Source organism: Cyprinodon variegatus, unplaced genomic scaffold, assembly GCF_000732505.1.
Source record: "Cyprinodon variegatus isolate N-32 unplaced genomic scaffold, C_variegatus-1.0 Scaffold443, whole genome shotgun sequence".
NCBI lineage: Eukaryota > Metazoa > Chordata > Actinopteri > Cyprinodontiformes > Cyprinodontidae > Cyprinodon > Cyprinodon variegatus.
The window spans coordinates 673,346-696,530 of record NW_015150896.1 but is presented as its reverse complement, the minus strand read 5'-3'; the positions used below and the strand labels follow the sequence as shown (position 1 = coordinate 696,530).

The window sequence follows — 23,185 nt, the reverse complement described above, 5'->3', positions numbered from 1 at the left end:
TTAGCCATGTGTCTGATGCTCTGTTAGCAGACACTGTTGTGATCACATTAGCTCAGTGTCAGAGATATAGATGCTGCTGGCTAGAAATGCTATCAGATTTAAGAAGGCAGATACTGGACAGATTTCTGATAAATCCATTGGATCACGACATCCGATTCCTTACTTTATAATGCTCTTAAATGGAAAATAAAACCAGAGATTATAACAGTGTCAGAACTGGGATTTTGCTTTAAATAATGTACGTGTATGCATGAAATATTTCCCCATTGTGATTTAATAGGAAAAAAACTTGTTTAAGATCTTGTAAAGTTTGAAATCTTAACTAATGTTGCTTCAAATTCAATGAGCAATCCTTTTAGAAAGCCGCCATAATCGTCAACTAATTTAGTAATTGATTAATCGTTAATCGGAGTATATAGACTCTAAAAAAACAACTTTAGCTGAAAGAGAAACCCACATAATAGTAGCAGTAATTTCAAAACTGTAAAAAACATATATACATTTTCCATTTGTGATAAAAAAAAAACAAAAAAAACGTAATCTGTCAAAATGCTCTAACCAGAACTCACGGGGAAATGGTTTAGTTTCACCTGGTTTAATTTCGTAAAAAATCTTCTTTAAGGAACCTTTGGTTATCCAATTATTGAGTCATCAAAAAAAAAAAAAAGATTTATCGATTTGCCAAATAATCGTTAGTTGCAGCCCTATACATAATATAAGCCAATCACGTAAGGTTTTAGGTCAGCACCTGGTATGTATTGCAAAGTATCTACATCCGAGTTAAAATAACAACCACAATTCCTCAACTAAGAAGGCATTATACAGCAACCTCAACCATTTAAAAACATAAGAAACCTTTAAAAAAGATAAAGTTTTTAATCATATCTTAACATCAGCTCAGTTGAAACATTTGTTAAATTAGGATCATTCCTAAAACATGTTTAACCGTCTTTCTCCCTCCCTACAATCCCGCCTTGTTGAGCCTGAAGTATTTATGGTCACATAATGTCTCCAAATGTTTTCTAGCGTCTGGGACGGTTATCCGAGCCTCAAGTTTATTGCTCTGATGCCACAAAGCAACTGGGTGGTTACAATTCATTAAGACAACGAATGACTCCAGTCTACAGCCAGTCTCAAGATTTTTTTTTTTTAATCAACCTTTTTATCCTTCGTTTATTTATCGCCTTTGTAATAGATTCAGCCATTTGGCTACTTTGAAGCTACAGCCAAAGCGTACAAGTAATCAACAATTAATTGGATTAAATAAATAGAGATTGTTTAGGGAGACAATCAGTTGCAAAAAACTATAAACAAACTAATCATGCAAATTACACAACTTATAAAACAGCCTGACCAAATTTGACAGATATGGTTTATAGATTCTGTTCAATTTGATTCATTACTTTAATTTTAGTAAGATACTTTCAACATAGAAGAAGTCCACGTTTCATTACATGACCCTTACCAGTGCTTTTACTAGTATTCCTCCAGAAAGATTTTTTCATGATTTGTGTTGCTAATGTCTAAAAGTCATTTTTTTCCGTCCTCGCCTTGAAAAACTTGATTAAAATTTGTGCATAGTACTTTGTATATTTGACTCTGGGTTTCAACCAATCTTGGGTCATTTCAAAGTGAGCAAGAAACTGTATCAGCTGCTGCAGCTCACAGTCACTCTGTAAGCCGTTTTACACTGAGCTCAGACAGTGGTTAGTAAGAAGAGAAAAGTGGCTGAAATGCTAGTGCACAAATTTTATAGCAAACAAATCAAATTGCTAAGAAAACCACACAGAAGGACAAATTATCACAGTTTATGTCAAAAGAAAATTGCTAAAGAACAATGTGGAACAAACCAATATAAAAGAGTCATGTCAAAATAGAGAGGTAAACATGCTAATTCAGATTAGCACTTACTGTGCTGCAGAAAGACATTGTTTTCTCAGAAAGAAATGTGAAGCTACAAATGTTTGATTTAATATAGCATTTTTTTTCTTAAGGTCTATGAAGAAAAACTGTAATCACATAACCAATGTAATGCAAAAGCGATGAAAAATTATTTCTGGAGGGCTTAAATATTGATATTAGGGCTGCAACTAATGGTTTGCAAATCGATTAATCTGTCAATATTTTTATTTTTTATTATTAATCAGGTAGGAAAAGGTTTCTTAAAGAAGACTTTTTGCAAAACCAAACCAGGTGAAACTAAAAATGTTCCAGTTGAGGAGTTCTGGATAGAGCATATTGACAGACAAAACAGATTTTTATCTGAAATGCAAAATGTTTTCAAATTTTTATTTTTTTTTACAATTTCCGTGTAATTACTGCTTTAAATGGGTTGCTGTATTTAGAGACTCTATATTCCAGTTACTGAATTAGTTGACGATTATTTAAATAAATCGGTTAATCAAGATTAATCTAATTAATTGTTTCAGTCCTAATGGATAGATAAGTTTATCTCTAAATTACTGGCTGATGTTGAGTACACAAATAATCCTAATCAGGAAACATCAGCAAAACTAAAGGCTTTTTCTCCAGCTTTAATATTCTTACCAAACATCAACTTTTAATTTAATTCTGACTGAAAGGGTTGAGGAGCCAACATGTTTAAAGCAAAAGTTGCTCTAAATTAGGGGTCATCAATTAGAGGAATCCAGTCTGGGTCCGGAGTCTGAGTAACTCTTAGACATTTTATTTGCCAACATGAATTTATGGTAATTTCGATTAAATGAGAATTTTCATCGGGCACAGCTTTGTCAGGTGCTCTTGAAAACGTCTTTCAATCGCGTTGGGCCTATGGTCCGTTTGCGCCCTAATATTAAAAGCTGATGAAACAGCTGCTTGTACAAAATTGGGAAGGTGGACAATGAGAACAGGGGATTTAAAGACAAGTGGATGCAGAAATACAAGTTTGTTCGCTAAGGACACGTAATACAACCCATCTGTTTAATCTGCTGTGATTCTAAACATGAAAAGTTTGAGGAAACTTGCCCACAAGGATCTGAGGTAAAAAGATAAAAATAAAGTCTGACTTCTGTTAAAGGAACTTTGCTTTCTGATATCTAAGCTTTTTTCTACTACTTTGTGCTGCAACTGCAACCAAAAATCTACAAAATCAAAATAGTTTTTCATGTTATATTTTTGCTGATAAATTTTGAAAAAGATTCAATGTTATCACAAAGTATATATTTTTCCAATATATGCATTACATTCTTTAAAAAATATAACTGATATTAAGAAAAGAACCGAAAAGCTTGATAAAATCCTGCATTACCTCATTAATTCTTAATATTTTCCAATAATCCAAAGTTTTGTGCAACACCCATTTGTTACGGACCCCTTAGAGGGAGTGAGTCGAGGTATTGGACCCTCTAGTTGAATACCCCTGGTCTTAAATGGTGGGTAAAAAGGTTTAAGGATTTTATGACAGATGGCCTAAATACCTTCAGTAATAGGAGGCTCAACGTCATGCAGCTGGAGCCTGCTTTCTAGTGTTAGTCAACAAAGCTGACTAACTTCATGTCAGTGCTGGTTTACATCAATGAATCACTTATTTTGCAACCACAAGTATTAAAGGTAATAATCTAATTACATCAAAATTTTATCTATCCCTCTGCATAATTGGCAGTCTGCTTTCAGTCCTTATTTGGTAATACACAAAAATGTATTTTAGCCTACAGGCAGCCCCTAAAAGCCCCTAGTTTACCTTAAAAAAACGTTGACATGCCTAAGTGATGTGTCGATCAGAAGTCAAACACGGTGTATTTTGAAATACCCTTCATGGGGAATGTCTGCAAGCTCTGCTCTGGGACAAGGAGTACACAAGCGATAAGACACAGCTGCAGGCTACATGATGATGCAATGGTAATCTGTGGGAATATACTGAAGAACCTATTTTTGAGCAAAGACTCCCTGAACTTGACTGTCTTGGCCTATATTCAGTATAAACAGACTGTTGGAACTGTTGGGAGTGTTCCCTTTCTAACTCCCATCCAAAAGTCTCAACAATGACAAAGATTTTTAAAGACAAATCTCATACATTTACACAAGAAACACGTAGCACTACCTCTTATACAATTTCAGAATCTTTATTACATTTCTGACTAAAACAAAACACAGATAAACTATATGTTCACGTTAAAATAAAGCCAGCCTTTGTCATGCCGTTCGAGAGTCATTTATGTCCTGGAGTTTTTCCACAATATGTTGATAGTGCTGATAATAATAAGCTAAATCACAGGAGGTCTCTAGATGTTTACATTTGCGTAACATGTTTACAGTTCCTCGCCAGCAGGAACTGCGGCTTGCTCGCCATGTTTTCTGCGCGGATATGTCTGAGCACTTCAGACCTGACGGACGCGTCAAATATAAATCAAGTTTTACTCATGCACCTACCAATTCACCAGCTTCAGCTCTTTTTCAGTGAACACCAAAGCTTACATTGCATTATCTACTGATGTCTAATCCTTTTAGATTTGTATTAATGATTCACTTTGAAATTTGTCATTCTTCCCAGACTTTCATGCAGGAAATTGCATACTTGATATCTCATTGCATGAGTGCACCATCTTATACCTCCACGCACCATCTTGTTACTGGGGCTGCAACTAACGATTATTTTACAAATCGATGAATCTGTCGATAATTTTTGGAGTAAATCGATTAACAATCAGATAGCAAAAGGTTCCTTAAAGAAGACTTTTTACAAAATCAAAGCAGCATCTTGAGGATGGATGGAGCATATTGACAGATGAAAACTTTTTTTAATCTTAAATGCAAAATGTTTGCATATTTCTTTTACAATTTTGGTATAATTGCTGCTCAAGGTGGGTTGCGTTGTCAGCTAAAAGCTTGTTTTACAGTCTCTATACTCCAGTTAATGATTAATCACTGACTAAATTGGTTGACATTTATTTCAACAATCAATTAATCACGAATAATCCGAATGTTTCAGCCCTACTTGTTACAGTAAATATCAAAAGTGCTTAAGATGAAACAACACAAAGTGCAAAACACAGAAATAAAATTAGAAAGATACAAGTAACAAGAGTGAGCAACTGGCATTGCGATTTGTTAACTCCTGATTTGGCCCCTTTAAAGACTAAGGCCAAGTTCACACTGCAGGCCTTGATGCTAGATTCCGATTTTTTGGGGAAATCTGATTTTTTTGCGTTGCCGTTCACATTTCCAAATATGTTACTTGTATGTGATCTCCTGTGTAAACTGCATTCATACAGCTCATGTGTCCCGCATGCGCATTACAGGACGCAATGACGTCACAAGCCAGCCCGCTATGTGTTTACGGAAGTAAACATGGATGTAGTGCTGAAGCGCATCTAGTGATCTTTCCAAACCTTAAAACCTCAATCTTTTCAAGATGGTTAAACAAATATTCTACTCTGCGCATCATTGTCCGCTATGGTGTTTGTTTTTCTTGCTGCTTCTGTGTAGCAAACACAGAATAGTGACCTATGTCCGTTACTAATGGCGTTCAGGTCGGATGAATGTGACCTGGCCGTTCAGAAACAGGTCACATTTGAAAAGATCAGATTCGTATCGGATTCAGGACCACATAGCCAAGTGGCCTGGGTCGGAATGGAAAAAAAATCGGATCTGCGTTGTTCAGACTGCCATGAAAAGATCAGATCAGATCATAAAAAAATAAATCGGATTTGGGTCACTTCAGGCTGCGGTGTGAACGTAGCCCAGATAGCATTGCATTGGACCATATCTTCTTGAGGCTGGAAGAGAATTCAGACCCTTTGAACATTTTCAGCAACTCTTAATGTAGTAGAGAGAAATCATGCTTTGTCCCAGATACTATAGTTAATTAATCTATTTGGATATATTTTCTTCCCTGAAGAAAAAAAAAATCATTTCAAAAATTAACAGTATCACTATTATTAATATTTTCATCTGACATCTAATCATGACTAAAAAAAGCAAATATCTCTGTTAGGTTAGGGAAGGGCAGTGCGGACCACAGATTTCTCAGAGCCCTGCAGCGCAGCCCTAAAGGGCCTCTTGAAGCAACCAGCAAGGCGTGGCTATGGAGAGGGTTATCTCAGGCACTAAGTTATCACCCAGCCCTCCCTGGCCTCCATCTCTACTGCCTCAATCATAGCTCCTTTTAACCATGGCCAGATGTGCTGCTGGCTTCTTTCCAGCTTAGCTTTAAACCACTGAGTGACTTAGAGTTTTAACAGCCAGAGATATTAGCTAAAAGGCAAGAAAAAAAAATTCTTTCCTAAAAAACAAAAACTCCATTAGAGCGCAATCATTAAAGTCAGGGAGACATTTCTCTCAGCATTGGAAAGGTGATAAGAAGCCTGCTTTTAAATAAAACTGCTGACATGAACGGCTTGGAGAATATGAACCTTTACTTATTATTTTAGAAGCAAGGAAAAGGTTAAAGAAAACAAACGCAGCGCAGTGACCGTGTGTGCATTGGTTCACAATGAGAGGTATAATAGAAGTTATTAAAGAAAAAAAAAAGCTAGATTATGTTTAATTTAATCCAGAATGACACAATAGTCTTCCAAGTCTACTTCTATCTGCTTTACATTTGTAAACTAAGAGTTTGAATAGATAGAAAACAAACTTAAGTGAGAGAACACCCAAATATTATACATATTTTAAGTTTTCCCCAGAGGTTGATGCTAAGGCGGTTGTTGTGGAGTACAACTCACAGCCTCCGTCTAGGTTTGGGAAGTTTACAAATCTATTTAAAGACTTTCCATCCACATTTTCACCTCCTGCCTACAGCTTTTTTCCGACATGCTTTTGTTTTTTTTGAAACATCAGATTGATCCGAAGGAGACAAACCATCAATCGACAGCAAGAAGCACAGGCCGTGCTTGTCCCTTCATCTCTGGCCTCCATTTGCCCATACATCACACTGACCCAGTTCTCACACATCGCCACCTTCAGGAATAAAGGCCTGAGAAGAACAGAGTCCGGAGGAGCAAAACGTACAATAAAAGAAAAGAATTTGAACATGAAGGAAACTGATCTGAATGATCTATTGGACTTCTTCAGACCTAACTTCAAGAATCTGAGTGGTCGGTCTGGTAGCTGCTCATTACTTTATAAATATAAAGGTCCATTATTTATTTATGAGCTTTTTACAGTGGCTAGGAACAAACTGATGGGAAATTATTGCCAGGCTAATGGAAATTAAAATGGATGAAAGAATGACTTTCAGATAGATGAATGTAGATTTTAGCAACCTGGAAGTCTGATGGAGGGACAGATGATAAATTGGAAGGATAAAGGGAACCACAGGTTGATGAATGAATGAATAGATAAATGCTGAATGAGGCATGGGGAAATATAACGCTTAGATGATAAAAAAAGAAAAGAAAAAAAAGGCCAGTTCTTGTTCCATCTAAATTTTGGCAAGAATTAAACCAAATCCCTAATATTTCAGACTTTAAAAAACTTTTGTTGAACCCATTTCTCTCCGAACTGAACGCCATCTCCTCTCCAAATGCCTTTCTGTCTCTACGCGAGATCGCTTTGCTAATTAGGCGGCTCAACGCGCCACCCTCAGACAGCAGGATGTACACATAGACAAACACAGAAAGTGTTGTTCGGACAGTGTGACCAGTCAGGGGACATGCTCGGTCTTGTGACACCAATTAGGGAGCGGGGTCAGTGTGGGGGAGATGAGGACAAAAGACATACACACTACACGGGATGAAAACGAGGAGTTTCTAATATGCGCAGCTTTTGCATCACGTCACGGGGTGAGAAAAAAAAAGAAAGGCGATCAGATACAAGCCTGCATGCTAATGAGAGACTGAAGTGGACCCAACACATGACCTCGGTCCTGGTTGTAGCGTAAGCGAAGGCATTCGACACCCCCGTATACTGACCTCAAGCCTCCTCAACCAATCAACAGCCGAACTGTCAGGATCTTTACAAATGAGCTCCTTTTTAGTAAAGATTAATTAGACAAGCAGGCAAGGGCTCAGCAACAGAACAATGACTACCATAATTCCAACATAAAGATCAACTCATCACGCCCCTTCCTACATGTTAACTCATATTCTTTTATATTTAAATACAATGGATCAATACTCGCCTATTTATTCACCAGGGTTTCAAAGTTCTTGCATGTTTCAGTCACTTCTACAAACTGCAGAAGAGAGATTTGCTTTTTTAGCAGCAGGACTGCTGGTGGAAATCCTACATGCAGCTGCAAAGGGGTCGATGAGGATTAACCCCAAGTCTGCTGACATCTACTATCCCACCCCCCCTTCCTTAAAGGTTCAATCATTAAAACATGTTTGCAGCCAATAAAGATTCAAGAAGTTGCTCTCTTTCATAAAATTTTTTTTTTTTTTATCATAATGCAGGGTTCTGACAGGCAAACAAATCATGAAAAACAAGAGCTGGAAGCTGGTGAGATTCGATCCAAGCTTTAGCAGATTTCCCCAGCTTCAAGAAACCATGCAGGGAAACCATGATTGGTTTCCATTTTAGAACCTGAAACTGAGAATTCTGACATTAATTTCCGAAACACTGTGAAAGTCAGTGTGAAAATAACAGAGGGCACAGCCTTGGCACACCCCACGGATGCGTAGCAGACGGGTCAACATGGGCGCGACTATATATGGTGATTCTGAAGAGCAGGGAGAATCTTCTCTGCATACCACACACAATTCAAGGATTCATGTTTCTCTCAGTGTTATCCTGAGTAATTTTCCCCCCCTTCCTTTGAATCATTACATCCAAAGAGAGGCCGGACGAGGTATTCGCTCTGATGAGCAAGGAGAGCTTCGCAAGAGGCTCTTTGTCTCTGAGACACTGATCACAAACGTTTAGAAACACCGTGACTAACAGCAGGAACGGTAGTATGAGAAATACTCCCAGACAACCGGTTGGTTTTTACACGATACGACTGTTGATGTACAGACTGGAATGAGATCATGACGCATTACCAAATCCTTGCAAATCAGCTAGCCGTCCAAACAAAAATAAGTGACTTAAAAAGAGCGTTTTAGCCCTGAAGCTAATTTTCATCACAGCTGTCTGTCAAAGAAACCCGATGAAAACCTGCTTTGCTGTGTTTTCAGGAGCTGACTGTAATCTGGCACCACTCCAGGGGCGATGGCTGTAATCCTGACAGACTGAGCAGGTTTAGGGAGCCAGCAGCACAGCGTGGCCACAAAAAAAAAAAAAAAAACTCAATATAGACAAAGCATTTGAAGCCCAAAAGATAGCTCCTTCCTTAAACGTAAGGTTATGAAGCCACAATTCTATTGGAGGATATCGTATTTTTGTCGCACAAAAATGACATTTTGAACATTTTTTCCTGCCAAATGTGGCATCTTATTTTAATGTAATCACTTTCTTAACAGAGGACCTGTATTTGTACCCTTAGCTTAGAAAGACCTTAACTGTTAATACATTAAACATCTAAATGAGAGCTCATCAGAAACATTCAAGCGTTTAAAAAATAGAAAAAGAAATGAAGTTTGTTGCCTAAGTCACCAATTCTCCTAAAAGAGAAGAAGCTCGGCCACATTGCAGTGAAAGAGAGAGAATGGGGGCTTGTAAAGTGTGACCAAGCAGTGGACAAAGCAGAAAAGGCCTCAGTGGGAGACTAAACTCCTCCCAGTTTTTTAGCTAGAGGGGAGCCTGTTGTGATTATTCAGGCGGTTCGGACTTTTGAATCGCTGCAGACAAACACCCCCTTTCTACAGCTCCCGGTGACTGACAGAATGAGAGACCCAAACGACCGCGGAGACAAGCCGAGCTTTGTGAAATCCTCAGGGCAGGTTCTGTCTAGAACCAGACAGCTGCTCTTCTCTCAGTTGCACTTGCACATGCTTTCGCCCCACACGCCCAACCCAGGTTAAACGTGACGGCCAGTCCGCTAAATCGACAGCCGATCGACAGGAAACCACTGCAGAGATCTGGGCAGCTACTTCACTGGAGAAGCTTTGGCTTATCTCGGGCATTCTTGTCTGCAACTACTACATCTTTTGTGTGAACCGCGAGCTAATCTAAAAATGCTCTCGACTATGAGCTCCATTCTCACGTGACTGCATTTGCAAATAGAATTAGGGCTGAACACCAAATGAGAAGAGATTAAAAAGGGTCAGAAAGAGGGAGAGGCTGTAATTCTCTCTCCCATGATATGTCCAGTTAAAAAGCATGTGGTGGGAAGATAACATGGAAAAATCCACCTTAAAAGAGTCTATTTCAAATAAAAGATAAATAAAAGAAAATCACATCAGCACACAAAGGCTGACATGAGCTCAGGGTTTAATTTAAGGGAGAGGAGTGACTCAGAGATTATTGAATGCAGGTCACTGGGGCACTGCTGAAGGCTTGCAAAACACATTAACCATCAAAGGCATGCTTGATAAACTGGACATATCTGTTGGGTAATGCCATTTGAAAATCCAGCCCCAATTCATAAGTAAGCTGCAAGAAAAGTAAAAGACTGCCTCTCCAACATGCACACAGAAATGAATCTCTCTCCCCCGTGTCTGTCAGCAGTAAGCAATCGCCGTTTTAAGCAGGAAAAACACCATATGCAGAAGGCCAAGAGAGCCAGATTCAAGTTTTATACGTTTTTTTAGCACCAGCAAAAACAGCTATTATTTTTTTATTTCATTGTTTTAAATTTTTATTCAATTCATGACGAAAAAGAAAAGACTTCCCCTCTTCAAATTAAGCACATCCATTAGAATTTCTTCATCATTTTCAAATTTTTTTAAATCTAGTTCATCATAAAGTTTTTCACTTTTAATACTTATTTACATTTAATTAAATGGGCAAACAGAAAAAACACACACACACAGAGAAGTGCTGTATCACATGCTGCCACTGCCAAAAGTGCTGCAAACATGTTTGTAAAAATACTGTTAACCCAGCTTTGCATGCAGCGCTACATATACCATTGCCAATGAACACAACAGGAAAAGCTAGGGGTGTTTCTGGTATGCTAAAAGCTAAGCCTGCACACAGGGACGCTGTTGTCAAATAAACCCTTACTTTTCCACCAGTGGTGAATTATGTAAACAATCAGGAGGAAAAATTCAAACAGGTAGAAAAACAGTGAAAGATTGTTAGATAATCGTTGTTCCTATTTGCTTCAGATCAACCGTCTATCGGTATTCGGTTTAAACATGCAAAATAAAACCCAGATATTCACCAAAAATCCACAATCATGAGTTTTATCAAACTAAATACATGGTTAAAAATGTTGCATTTCCTACATCAGCACATGGATCTGTTCAATGCAACATAGAATCTCTGTCAAATCTAGTTTTTTCCCTATTATGTATTAACTGCAAACATAGACCTCAAACCAGACACTGGAGAAAAACAATAGTGTCATAATTTCTATCCCAGAAACAACCTCGACGAAAAAGTTGCATCTTTTTGTCTGTAGCTGCTTTGATTACAAAACCCACTTTTTATGTAGCAATACGGCTCTTTTGATATATTTTGTTTAGAAAATCTTATTCTTTTTTAATACGATGAACAAGCACCAAACATTTAAACTATCTTTAGCGCATAACTGCAGGGTAATTATACTACACGATAATATATAGTGCAATACTAGCAGGTCTAAGGAAAACTGACTACATTGAGGATTGTGGTGACTGTATATCTACTATATATTGTGTCGATCTATTCATATTTATTGGTATTTTCCTCCTTTCCCTCCTTATTATTAACATGCTGACTAAGAAGATGGCAAATAGCGACAAGAAGCAGCAGAAATTGGAGGAAATAAGCAGGTAGAGTCATTGTTTTAGAACACTTTGCTTTCAAATATTTAGAAGCAGATAAAAAGAATGAAAAAAAAAACTTTTTTTGTTTTTGGTGGTTTCTGCACCTCAACATATCCATTTCACTACCGTCAATTCAAACACTGCACTTCTGTTGGAGAAATTAAAACAAAATGGATGGAATCGATCTAATACACTTTTTTATTTTCAATGAAAACATCCAAATCCAATCTAGAGATACTCTGATCTGTTACGAAAATCTGTCCAATATCAGCCAAGAAAACGAGTATCAGAATACATCGTCCTGCTTCTGTATAAAGGTTTTGGTTGATTATAAATAGGTTTTGCTCTCATACCTGTTGTTGTTGACAGTTGTTCTCTCTTCGATTAATATTACGCTATGAAGCCAATTATTTAAATAAATGATTTGTACCGATATCATGTTGGGTCAATATCAGCAGCATATCCGAAAGGAAAAAGTTTCATCAGAATATATCTAGTCCAATCTACTTAAAGATCAGTATCACAACTAATTTCTGCTATTTTAGTTTTTGGAATATTGTCATTTCATAGGATTCCTTGGAAGGAATGTCAGGAAGGCTTTCAAATATCAAGTCCCATTACAAAGTATTTGAGGAATTACCACTGTACAGTACTTCTGGGTTATTGTGTAATGTTATTTTTTATGGTCTAAATTTGAATAAACGCTAGAACATATAGGATAACGGTCATTTCAGATTTATGATCAGGACAATGTGCTGCGAAAAACACAACCTATATCTTCCCAATCAAGCTTTATTTATAGGCGCAATGTTTACTAAGATTTAAATGCAAGTGGGGAGACCTAAATGAGTCCAAATGTTTTATTTACACACAAAATATTGGCACAAATAAAATACAAAATCTCTTTCAGGATAAATGTTTTGGACAGAAGATTATGAGGCTAGCCTCATCTAGAAGGAAAAGCATTTGTTACTCAATGATGGTTTTCTTATCTCATTTTTAGTAAGGTGGTTAATGTAAGATGGGTGTTGCATCAGAGTTTAGATGATCTGATTCAGCCTCTAATCCTCAACTATTGAAAATGCTGCAACAAATGTTGCTCATTCCCCATTAAATCCAACAGTCCCTCCATGTGGTCCACCTAAACCCTCCAATATAACCTCCCCTCCTTTGTTCTTGTAGTTTAAAACAGAAACAGATAGATAAAAGAGGACAGGCCATGCAGTGAGCCTCCAACCAACCTTGTATACTTGTCCATAGGTGCCATTTCCAACTACCTCCACAAGCTCAAATATCCCAGCCGGATCCTGCAGTAGAGAAAAGGGGACAGGGTGGTTAAATATCAAATGTTGCTACATCTTAAAATTGATAACATTGTCGGGTGAACGCCAGCTGTTGCGCCCTGGTCTCCCCTTCATGCCAAACGCATCTCGAACAAAGGAAAAGCAGACACTGGCAACACCTCGATGAGCCCAACGGCTCGTTTTTAACTCATCTTTAACAGGGGGGAAAAAGCCGAAACACAAACTAAAACCTCCTCATATGTAGGGTTTAAAGACAGGCGGCTTTACAGAGAAACTGGAAATATATATATAAAAAAAATGATAAAGGAAGCAGGGAAAAAAACACTCACCCGCAATGAAGCCAAGTCTATGTCTACCAGACTTTTAGCTGGAGAGTCGTTCGCCATCTTTTCAAATAAAAGCCGGGCTTCCCAGTGACTCTGCTAAATATAGCCGCTTTACCATTTGCGTGTTATATATATTTTTTTATTATTTTTATTTTTGGCAGATAAATAAAATATATGGCGCCGGGTATTCCTCTCAACGGAACCCGCACTTCGGCACTAAGAGCTCGGCTCCAGCTACTCCATGTTGAGGTGGCAGCGAGCTCCAAGTGCTACTGCTGCTGCTGCTGCCTCGCTCCTGCTGTCCTTCTGGTCAAGCTAATGGTCAACGGACCGCTTCCGGTGGGCCGTTTCAAAATAAAAGCACCAAGTTTATCTAGAAACAATATAGAACTACTTTATACTGCGATTAAAAACATTTCTAAAGTACGGAAGAGGATTAGGGAGACTGGAGAAAAAAAAGAGTTAACTGATTTTTTAATTTTATATCAGTATAATATGAGAAAAAAGAATTCTGACTTAAATCTCAGAATTCTGACTTTTATCTCAGTATTCTGACTTTTTTTCTCTGAATTCTGACTTTAATCTCAGAATTGTTACTTTAATCTCAGTATTCTGACTTTTTTTTCTCTGAGAATTCTGACTTTTTAATCTCAGAATTCTGACTTTTTTCCTCAAAAAAGGACCTTAAAAGGTCAGAATTCTGAGATTAAAGTCAGAATTCTGAGAAAAAAATTCTGAATTCTGAGATTAATCTCAGAATTCTGACTTTTTTCTCATATTATACTGAAATAAAATTAAAAAATCAGTTAATCAGTTTGTTTTTTTTCAGTGGCCCTAATCCTCTTCCGTATAAAAAAAAACCCTGGAACGACTAGACCTTTTTTTTTTTTTTTGCATCATTCAGTAATTAAAGAAGAATAAATCAAACTTTAAAGAAGCAACTTCTGAAGAAATATTTCTATTTTATTTTTCGCTTTAAAAAAAAAAAACATCACATAGGAAGATTGGAATTAATTTCTTACTTTAAATGTATTCATATAAAGCTGCATTTGCTCCAAAATTTAATTGCTCCTAATGCTCCAATGTGTTTGTTTTGGTTAGTTATTGGTTAATAGCTTATGTTTTTCGATTGTGTTCTTTTCAACAAACCACATTTTCCACTTTAATATGTGACCTATGTGTCTGATTATTGGAGATTAGTTCCTTCTGGTTATGTATTGTCTAGGTTTGCTTGCATTTTATTTTGGGTTAAATTTAGCATTTTACTCAATGAAAAATCCTTTTTATAAGCCTATTTGGGTCAAAAATCAGGACGTTTTTAATTTCAATCTTTAGTGATTTTGGGGTTAATCTTTAACCATTTGTAGTTCCTTTGTAACATTTTATATTCCAATCCTTTATTGTCTTAGACGTGTATCTGCTTAATATGCACTTGTCTTTTATGCTGAAGGTGAAGCTTCTCCAGCTGAGCTTCTCCTCTGTCTGCTCTTCTCTGGCTTCACACTGTTTTATTAGAGAATACCTCAAATACAGGAAGCTGGTTGGCTGCACACAGAGAGATAAGGGCTGGGTCTCTCCTCACTGAGCCTGGATACGCTGATGATAACACTAAATTCCTAACTAAACCGTCAAACCAACATCGGCCCACATAGTGGTGTTTACATAAAAACACCCCTGGAGGTAGACAGGTGAGCATCTGGCAGACTGGATCCCAGATCACAATACATCCACATGGACATGTGCACAATGAGACCTAAAATGTCCACACTGGTATGCATGGGTGTGGCAGGTGAACAGTAGGGATGTTGTGTCTGCACAGCAGGAACATATAAATAGGGGTTCGACCTTTTATATTTGGCTGCTTTTACTTATATAATTTACAGAACTGATCATCTTCATCTGATCATCTTGATAATAAACAGGCAAAAAAATCAATATCTTTGGAGGCTTTTCTGTCGTACTAAGGGCTGTACAATTTCACTTTGTATTGATCTATTTCAGTCATTACTCTGCATCATTATGTCAAGTTATTCTGCAGTTGCACACATTGTCATAAATTGTATACGCATCATGCCGTCATGCTCTGAATGCTTTCTAACAAAGCCTTGACAGGAGGCAGGATGTCCGTTAAATATCAAAACAATGTCGAAACAGAGAAAGTTGAAATGTTGCTTGAACAAACTTTACCAAGACATGCAAATAAGAAGACGAGATGAACCAGTCAGGCAGGCTGGAAGAGAGGAGAAGGACAGTGACTAGGCCTTGAACTTGTTCCCTTTATGTCATGTAACAAAAAAAAAAATTGTCATGAAAATCAAGGAAAGCAGCTGACAGATCAAGGAGAAAGCTGTGGGTAGGCTGTAAAGAACTGGAGTGCAGAGATAAACTTTATTAGTATTATACAAAAGAGGAAATACAGCGAAATCAAAGGAGGAGCAGGGCATGGAGCACAACCTTAGCAAGAGACAGGGGAACCGAAGAATCCAGCATTAAAAAGAGAGAGAACAGGAGAGAAATACTGAGGCAAAGGTGGAAGATAAAGGAACCATAAGAGCTAATCAGTAGAAATATGGAACAGCTGAGGCAAAGTGCAAGCAGGGAAGCTGATGGAGGAGCCCTAATTAACGCGGAGGAAGTCCAATAAAAGTACTAACAAATGAAATAAAGGGAATAAACTGTAATACACAGGGAACAGAAGAGGTAAGAAACTTATGAACTAATGATTAGAACATATATGGAACATAAATAAAGAACAATAAAATGAAACAAAAAAAAGCAAAAAATAGACATGTACATTATAACATTTACAGGTTATAATCATGTCCCAAGCTTTAAACAACTCTGAGCTCCTTTTGATCCATCATTTGAGTATGGAAAGAGTAATTCAGAAATACCTACAGCCTAAACACTTCATGTTGTTGAGATATAACGCTGCAAATGAATGCATGGTGGTGGCGGCATCATGCTTTGGGGATGCTTCTCTTAAAAAGGGAAAGAAAAGTTGGTTGGAGTTAACAGGAAGGCCAGTGGAACTGCAAAGAAGTTCAAAAACATGTTAGGACTGCAAGACTTGAGATTCTTGCAGAGATGTGAAAAAGTACAACCAATCAAGGGATCTCCAATCTACAATCGTAAGTTTTTTTTTTAATGCTTCCTAGCTTAGAAAACACCCAATTAGACACTAAAAGGCCTCTATAAAACTTGACTACATGTGGAGTAGATTTAGCAATTGAATTCAAGTGTGAACGGCCTAGTCAAAGACCCAGACCAAGATCCAACTAAATCAAGTTGAGAATCTGTAGGAAGAAAACATTAAAAATTCATAGCAGCACAGGCTGGCTTATCACAGTGATAAAAAACAGGAAAAGATTTTCACCTTCGCTCCCACAACGTTGCATCTGTCCATCATTTCATATCTTATAAAAAGCACAGCTTCTGGCTGTAACATGAAAACATATAAAAAGATTAAATATGCATGGGTATGTTTAAAGGGTATAAAACGAGTATAGGATTCCAAAACTTCACAGTATTAAAAAAAAAAAAAAAACAACAACAACAACCCAAATATGGTTTAGTCTTTGCAGACTATTCTTAATGCCTCCTCATGTGTGGATTTGTGATCACTGCCAACTCATGTCTGACATGTTTGTTTTGCAAACAGCACGGAAGACATTTCTAAAATCCAAGATGTTATTGCATCGCCCCATGCAGTAGAATTTAGATCAAGTTTGCACCAAGCTATTCAAGTACGTTAACGCCACCTTGTTGATGTCCTTGATTACTGCATGCCAGGATATCTTTCAGTGACATTTAAACCCAGTTTATGTATCCGAAAATGATCCAAATATGTGATATTAATTAGGTATAAACTGCATCCTCATGGTTGTTTCCACTAAACGTTTGTAAGGTTTGTCTATCTATCCATCCATCCATCCATCCATCCATCCATCCATTTTCTGTCACGCTTATCCCAAGCGGGGTTCAAGGTGAATGAGAAATTCAAGTTTATGAAAGAATAAGCAGAAACAAGCAACGCTCAAGGTGGTAATCAGTTTGATTCTAGACAACCAGAGTCACTGACTCAACAGGGACGCCTGTTTAACATAAACATAAACTGAGGGTACTAACAAAGATGAACTGCATCCAAACCTGATGGGCTAAAGTAAAAATAAAAGATAAAAAGAAAAGTTTGTTGCTGATTAAACAAAAAGGAAACGTTTCCTAAGTCACAATCTTACAACTAAAACCATTCCCATTGTCAAGCATGGTGGTGGAGGCCTATTCTAGGGGTCCGTTTCCCTTCAAGTGGAGCATTTTAAAAGTGGATAAAACGGTAGAGGCAGCAGCTTTAAATTTATAGCTCAATGGTTAAAGCTTGGTAACAATCAATTAAACTGAACACATAACCTAAATTTTCTTGACCCTTATTCTTATAAAAATAGGTAAACATCCAGAGTTAAGACAGAGGCTTATTAATGGCAGCACATAGTGTGATGATGCTTCAGCAACCTGCAAAAGGGACATTATCCAAAAAATTAAGACAATATCTACTGTGCAGATAAAAGTGAAACCATTTACTGGTCAAATAAAATCTTTTTGTATATATATACATATATGCGTACATATATATATATATACGAGTGGCGTTCAATAAGTAATCCCCCTGGCCCACTTCCAGATGTTTGATCAAGGTGAAATTTTGCATGTGAATTATTTTCAATCTCTATAGATTAAGTAGCAAATAACAGCTCTTAACTAATCGTGGTTTCTGATTTACTGGTGTTAAAACTGAGTCAAGTCTGAGTTTTTCATTTGAAGGGACGCACACAATGGGAGACTTTTGATCAAATGAAAGTAACTTATAGTGATAATGTCCCATAAGATGACCTTGTAAAACATTTTGCAAGGTCATATAACGGGCATCATCACCATAAATTACTTTCATTTCATTAAAGTGGGGTGTGAGTTCTTTCCAATAGAAAAAGCAAATCACTGCTCTACACTCAACAGGCTCCATTTCAGACTTTACTCAGTTCAAACACCTGTAAGTCAGAAACCACAAATAGTTCAGAGCTGTAATTTCTTATTTAATCTATAGAGATTTAAATAACGTCACATGCAAAATTTCAGCTCGATCAAACATCTGGAAGTGGGTCAGGGGCCTTACTTATGATATATATATATATATATTCAGAATGTATGTCCATACAAAATCTACATCCAATGTACAATATTGCTCTTTTCACCTCACCCACTATCTCCATGTAGCAACACATGTAATATTACATTTAGCATTAACCATATTTTTGAAAGGCCAGAATTAAGAGAAAATGATCAAACAAAAATATTGGATTAATTGAAACAAGACAGTAAAGATCAATACTGATCAGTCTCTCAGGTCTAATCTGGTTAGAACTTTCAAAAAGGGACTCCATATCAGATCAAATTAATTTCCCATGTATCAAATGGACGTTGGCTAAATTGCAGGATGACAACAGTTCGTTGATCAAATATGTCTTGTTTGGAGGCTCCATAGATCTCTAGTTTTTAAATATACACTTTTTTCTCCAAGTATCCATATCCTTTGGTCACAGTCTAAAGAAAGCCCACAAACTGCTTATTTTATTGTTATTCCAGTAAGTTTGCAAGTGTACATAATTCCATAGCATATGAAGAAGATCCCCTACAGACGTCCTACAACTCTTATTTAACCTATTTAACTTATTTTACAACAGCTTATTTAACCTATATGGGGTATAATACATGTGGGGAAAATATTAAGTTTGCCTGTTTTTTTTAATATTGAGATGGGTTTAGTAATATGCTCCAGCTGTTGTCATCATAGTTACAGTTTAATTCCAATTCCTATTTCTAATAAACATGATTCAAGCAGTTTCCTCTGGTTTATTAGGAAATATCTCTAATGTTTGGCTCTTAATCCAATGTCTGATCTGCAAATTGTCAAATGAAACTTTGAAAGAACATATTAACATTGATGATTAGTGCATTTAACCTCCTGAGATTAACAAAAATATTGATCCTCATGAGTAAACAACCCCAAAAATCCAAAACGATCACTGTATAAAGAAAAAAAAGAAAACATTTATGGACAGCAGAAGTATTTTACACATCTTTATTTTAACCCAGTGTCTGAAACAACATCCCACAGGGACCCAACAATTCCTCACAACTCAGAAACTCCAAACCTGCAACCCCAAACCACCAAGTTAACACAATAAAGAGAAACATTTAATACAAATGTTTAATTGCAAATAATGTTAAGAACATTTTAGTGTTACATTTCATGTAGAAAAAGGTAGCTTTTAAAACCCAGTGTCAGTTTTTATTCGCAGCAGCATGAAGGTAGTCGGCGATTCCAGCTGTTACGCCGTTTCTGTTGGACAGGACATTCATCTGCCATGGTCGAAGCAAACTACTATAAAAGTGTAAAAAAGGTCATGTTGCTCAATAAGTCATAAAAGCCTTCATTTCGTCCTTCACTTGTCTTCCGCTCACAAGTGCATCTAAAATATCATAAATCCGTGAGGAATTAGTTACAAAGATTCAGTGGAACTATTGAAATTAACTTCCACAATCATCTAATTTATCAAGATGCACCTTCAGCTTCATCCATAACTTCCTCCAATAGGATGAATCCCTGGATCTGGTCATCCAAACAGTGCAATAATATCGCTACATTTACAAGGCTGTACACCTGGATCACAAATAAAAGGAGACGGGCATGGATATTTAATATAATGCAGCCGTCATTCCATTCACAGCTGATTGAATTTACCATTTTCCTTTAAATTAGCTAATAAAAACCTTTATTCTTCAGCTTCTGTGCCCTCCACATGGTAATATACCTTAATCCATGCCCTATGCTCCAGAAAACATCCCCAAATAAATACATTTATTATCAACATTAGAGTATTTTTAACCAAATCTGCAAAATTAAAGCAGGAGTTAATTTTTATTTTTAAAGTCTGCAGTTCTTATGGCACACAGGACGCTCTATTGCATCACCATAGCTGTTTCTTTTAAAATCAGTGCTATTTCAGTTGAGTAGAAACTCTGGAGCCGGGTAACCAAAAAGCTGAAAGTCGCCTTCGTATCGCGCATAAAGACGCCTGATGTCCCGTTTGCTGATCCCTGAGAAGTAGCGCTCCACCTTAGTTCTGTTGTAGTGCGTGATTCCGGGAGGAATGGCCGGATACGACACGAGCTGCTCGATGCCGGCCTCTCTCAGGATGTACGGCGCGTCGTGCTCCAGAGTCTCGTGGTGCCCGACCACACTGTATTTGATTTCGCACGGCGCGCACAGCTCCGCGAAGGTCACCCAGTGGATGATGTGCTCCCCGAACTGCCGGTCCATTCGTCGACGGCCCTCTGCGTCTCCCAGGTAACGGACAAAGTCCTCGAAGTGCAGCCCGGAGGCGGTAAGGTCGCTGTCGCGGTGGATTTTGCGGTATTTCCGGATGATGGCCGGGGCGATGTCGTGCTTGTACCAAGGCTCGAAGCGGGGGTTCTTCACAAACTTGTCCTTGAATGCCGAAATGAGACGTTCGAAGGGATCTCTGACGATGAAGAACTTAAAGTAAGAGTCTAATCTGTGGAGGCACACATCAAGGAATCAAAGGTTAAACATTGCATCTTCTCCTGACTGATAGTAGATCCCCTAGTTCCATTCTCATCACNTGCTCCAGCTGTTGTCATCATAGTTACAGTTTAATTCCAATTCCTATTTCTAATAAACATGATTCAAGCAGTTTCCTCTGGTTTATTAGGAAATATCTCTAATGTTTGGCTCTTAATCCAATGTCTGATCTTCAAATTGTCAAATGAATCTTTGAAAGATAAAAAAAGAACATATTAACATTGATGATTAGTGCATTTAACCTCCTGAGATTAACAAAAATATTGATCCTGATGAGAAAACAACCCCATAAATCCAAAATGATCACTGAACAGAAAAAAAGAAAACATTTATGGACAGCAAAAGTATTTTACACATTTTTATTTTAACCCAGTGTCTGAAACAACATCCCACAGGGACCCAACAATGCCTCACAACTCAGAAACTGCAAACCTGCAACCCCAAATCACCAAGTTAACATAATAAAGAGAAACATTTAATACAAATGTTTAATTGCAATTAATGTTAAGAACATTTTAGTGTTACATTTCATGTAGAAAAAGGTAGCTTTTAAAACCCAGTGTCAGTTTTTATTCGCAGCAGCATGAAGGTAGTCGGCGATTCCAGCTGTTACGCCGTTTCTGTTGGACAGGACATTCATCTGCCATGGTCGAAGCAAACTACTATAAAAGTGTAAAAAAGGACATGTTGCTCAATAAGTCATAAAAGCCTTCATTTTGTCCTTCACTTGTTTTCTGCTCACAACTGCATCTAAAATATCATAAATCCATGTGGAATAAGTACCAAATCGAATTGAACTACTGAAATTAACTTCCACAATCATCTAATTTATGGAGATGCACCTTGAGCTTCATCCATAACTTCCTCCAATAGGATGAATCCCTGGATCTGGTCATCCAAACAGTGCAATAATATCGCTACATTTACAAGGCTGTACACCTGGATCACAAATAAAAGGAGACGGGCATGGATATTTAATATAATGCAGCCGTCATTCCATTCACAGCTGATTGAATTTACCATTTTCCTTTAAATTAGCTAATAAAAACCTTTATTCTTCAGCTTCTGTGCCTTTCACATGGTAATATACCTTAATCCATGCCCTATGCTCCAGAAAACATCCCCAAATAAATACATTTATTATCAACATTAGAGTATTTTTAACCAAATCTGCAAAATTAAAGCAGGAGTTAATTTTTATTTTTAAAGTCTGCAGTTCTTATGGCACACAGGACGCTCTATTGCATCACCATAGCTATTTCTTTTAAAATCAGTGCTATTTCAGTTGAGTAGAAACTCTGGAGCCGGGTAACCAAAAAGCTGAAAGTCGCCTTCGTATTGTGCATAAAGACGCCTGATGTCCCGTTTGCTGATCCCTGAGAAGTAGCGCTCCACCTTAGTTCTGTTGTAGTGCGTGATTCCGGGAGGAATGGCCGGATACGACACGAGCTGCTCAATGCCGGCCTCTCTCAGGATGTACGGCGCGTCGTGCTCCAGAGTCTCGTGGTGCCCGACCACGCTGTATTTGATTTCGCACGGCGCGCAAAGCTCCGCGTAGGTCACCCAGTGGATGATGTGCTCCCCGAACTGCCGGTCCATTCGCCGACGGCCCTCTATGTCTCCCAGGTAACGGACAAAGTCCTCGAAGTGCAGGCCGGAGGCGGTGAGGTCGCTCTCGCTGTGGATTTTGCGGTATTTCCGGATGATGGCCGGGGCGATGTCGTGCTTGTACCAAGGCTCGAAGCGGGGGTTCTTCACAAACTTGTCCTTGAATGCAGAAATGAGACGTTCGAAGGGATCTCTGACGATGAAGAACTTAAAGTAAGAGTCTAATCTGTGGAGGCACACATCAAGGAATCAAAGGTTAAACATTGCATCTTCTCCTGACTGATAGTAGATCCCCTAGTTCCATTCTCATCACGATACAAACGTCCCTCATCTCCTCTAGAGATCTTCTGCTAACTAACCTTTTTGTTATTTCCTGCGGAGAGAACGATGAGAGGCGGGGGAGGCCGTTTTTCTCGTGGTCATGGACGAGGTTTTCTGGGATCTCCTCCACGCTGGGAAAACCTCCTGCAGCAGCAATGACATCCAGAAACCTCAACTTTAAATGGGTTTAAACTTAAGCTTTGTTCTTTAAAGAAACTC

At 37.9% G+C, this 23,185-nt stretch overlaps 2 protein-coding genes across 9 annotated transcripts in view; both read right to left on the bottom strand.

The window, feature by feature from the left end:
* Positions 1-13,649, bottom strand: part of map4k4 (mitogen-activated protein kinase kinase kinase kinase 4) — a 37,946-nt gene extending 24,297 nt beyond the window's left edge. For all 8 annotated transcript variants that reach the window (XM_015388970.1, XM_015388973.1, XM_015388971.1 and 5 more), the window contains exons 1-2: positions 13,384-13,649; positions 12,992-13,057 (exon numbers count right to left, since the gene is read on the bottom strand). In XM_015388970.1, coding sequence (XP_015244456.1) covers positions 12,992-13,057; positions 13,384-13,440 — 123 coding nt within the window. In that variant the 5' untranslated portion in view covers positions 13,441-13,649. The remainder of the gene's footprint in view (positions 1-12,991; positions 13,058-13,383) is intronic.
* An 8,182-nt stretch (positions 13,650-21,831) lies between these two features.
* Positions 21,832-23,185, bottom strand: part of chst10 (carbohydrate sulfotransferase 10) — a 14,202-nt gene continuing 12,848 nt past the window's right edge. Inside the window, exons 6-7 of the mRNA XM_015388934.1 lie at positions 23,005-23,128; positions 21,832-22,871 (exon numbers count right to left, since the gene is read on the bottom strand). Of these exons, the coding sequence (XP_015244420.1) occupies positions 22,319-22,871; positions 23,005-23,128 (677 nt within the window). The 3' untranslated portion in view covers positions 21,832-22,318. The remainder of the gene's footprint in view (positions 22,872-23,004; positions 23,129-23,185) is intronic.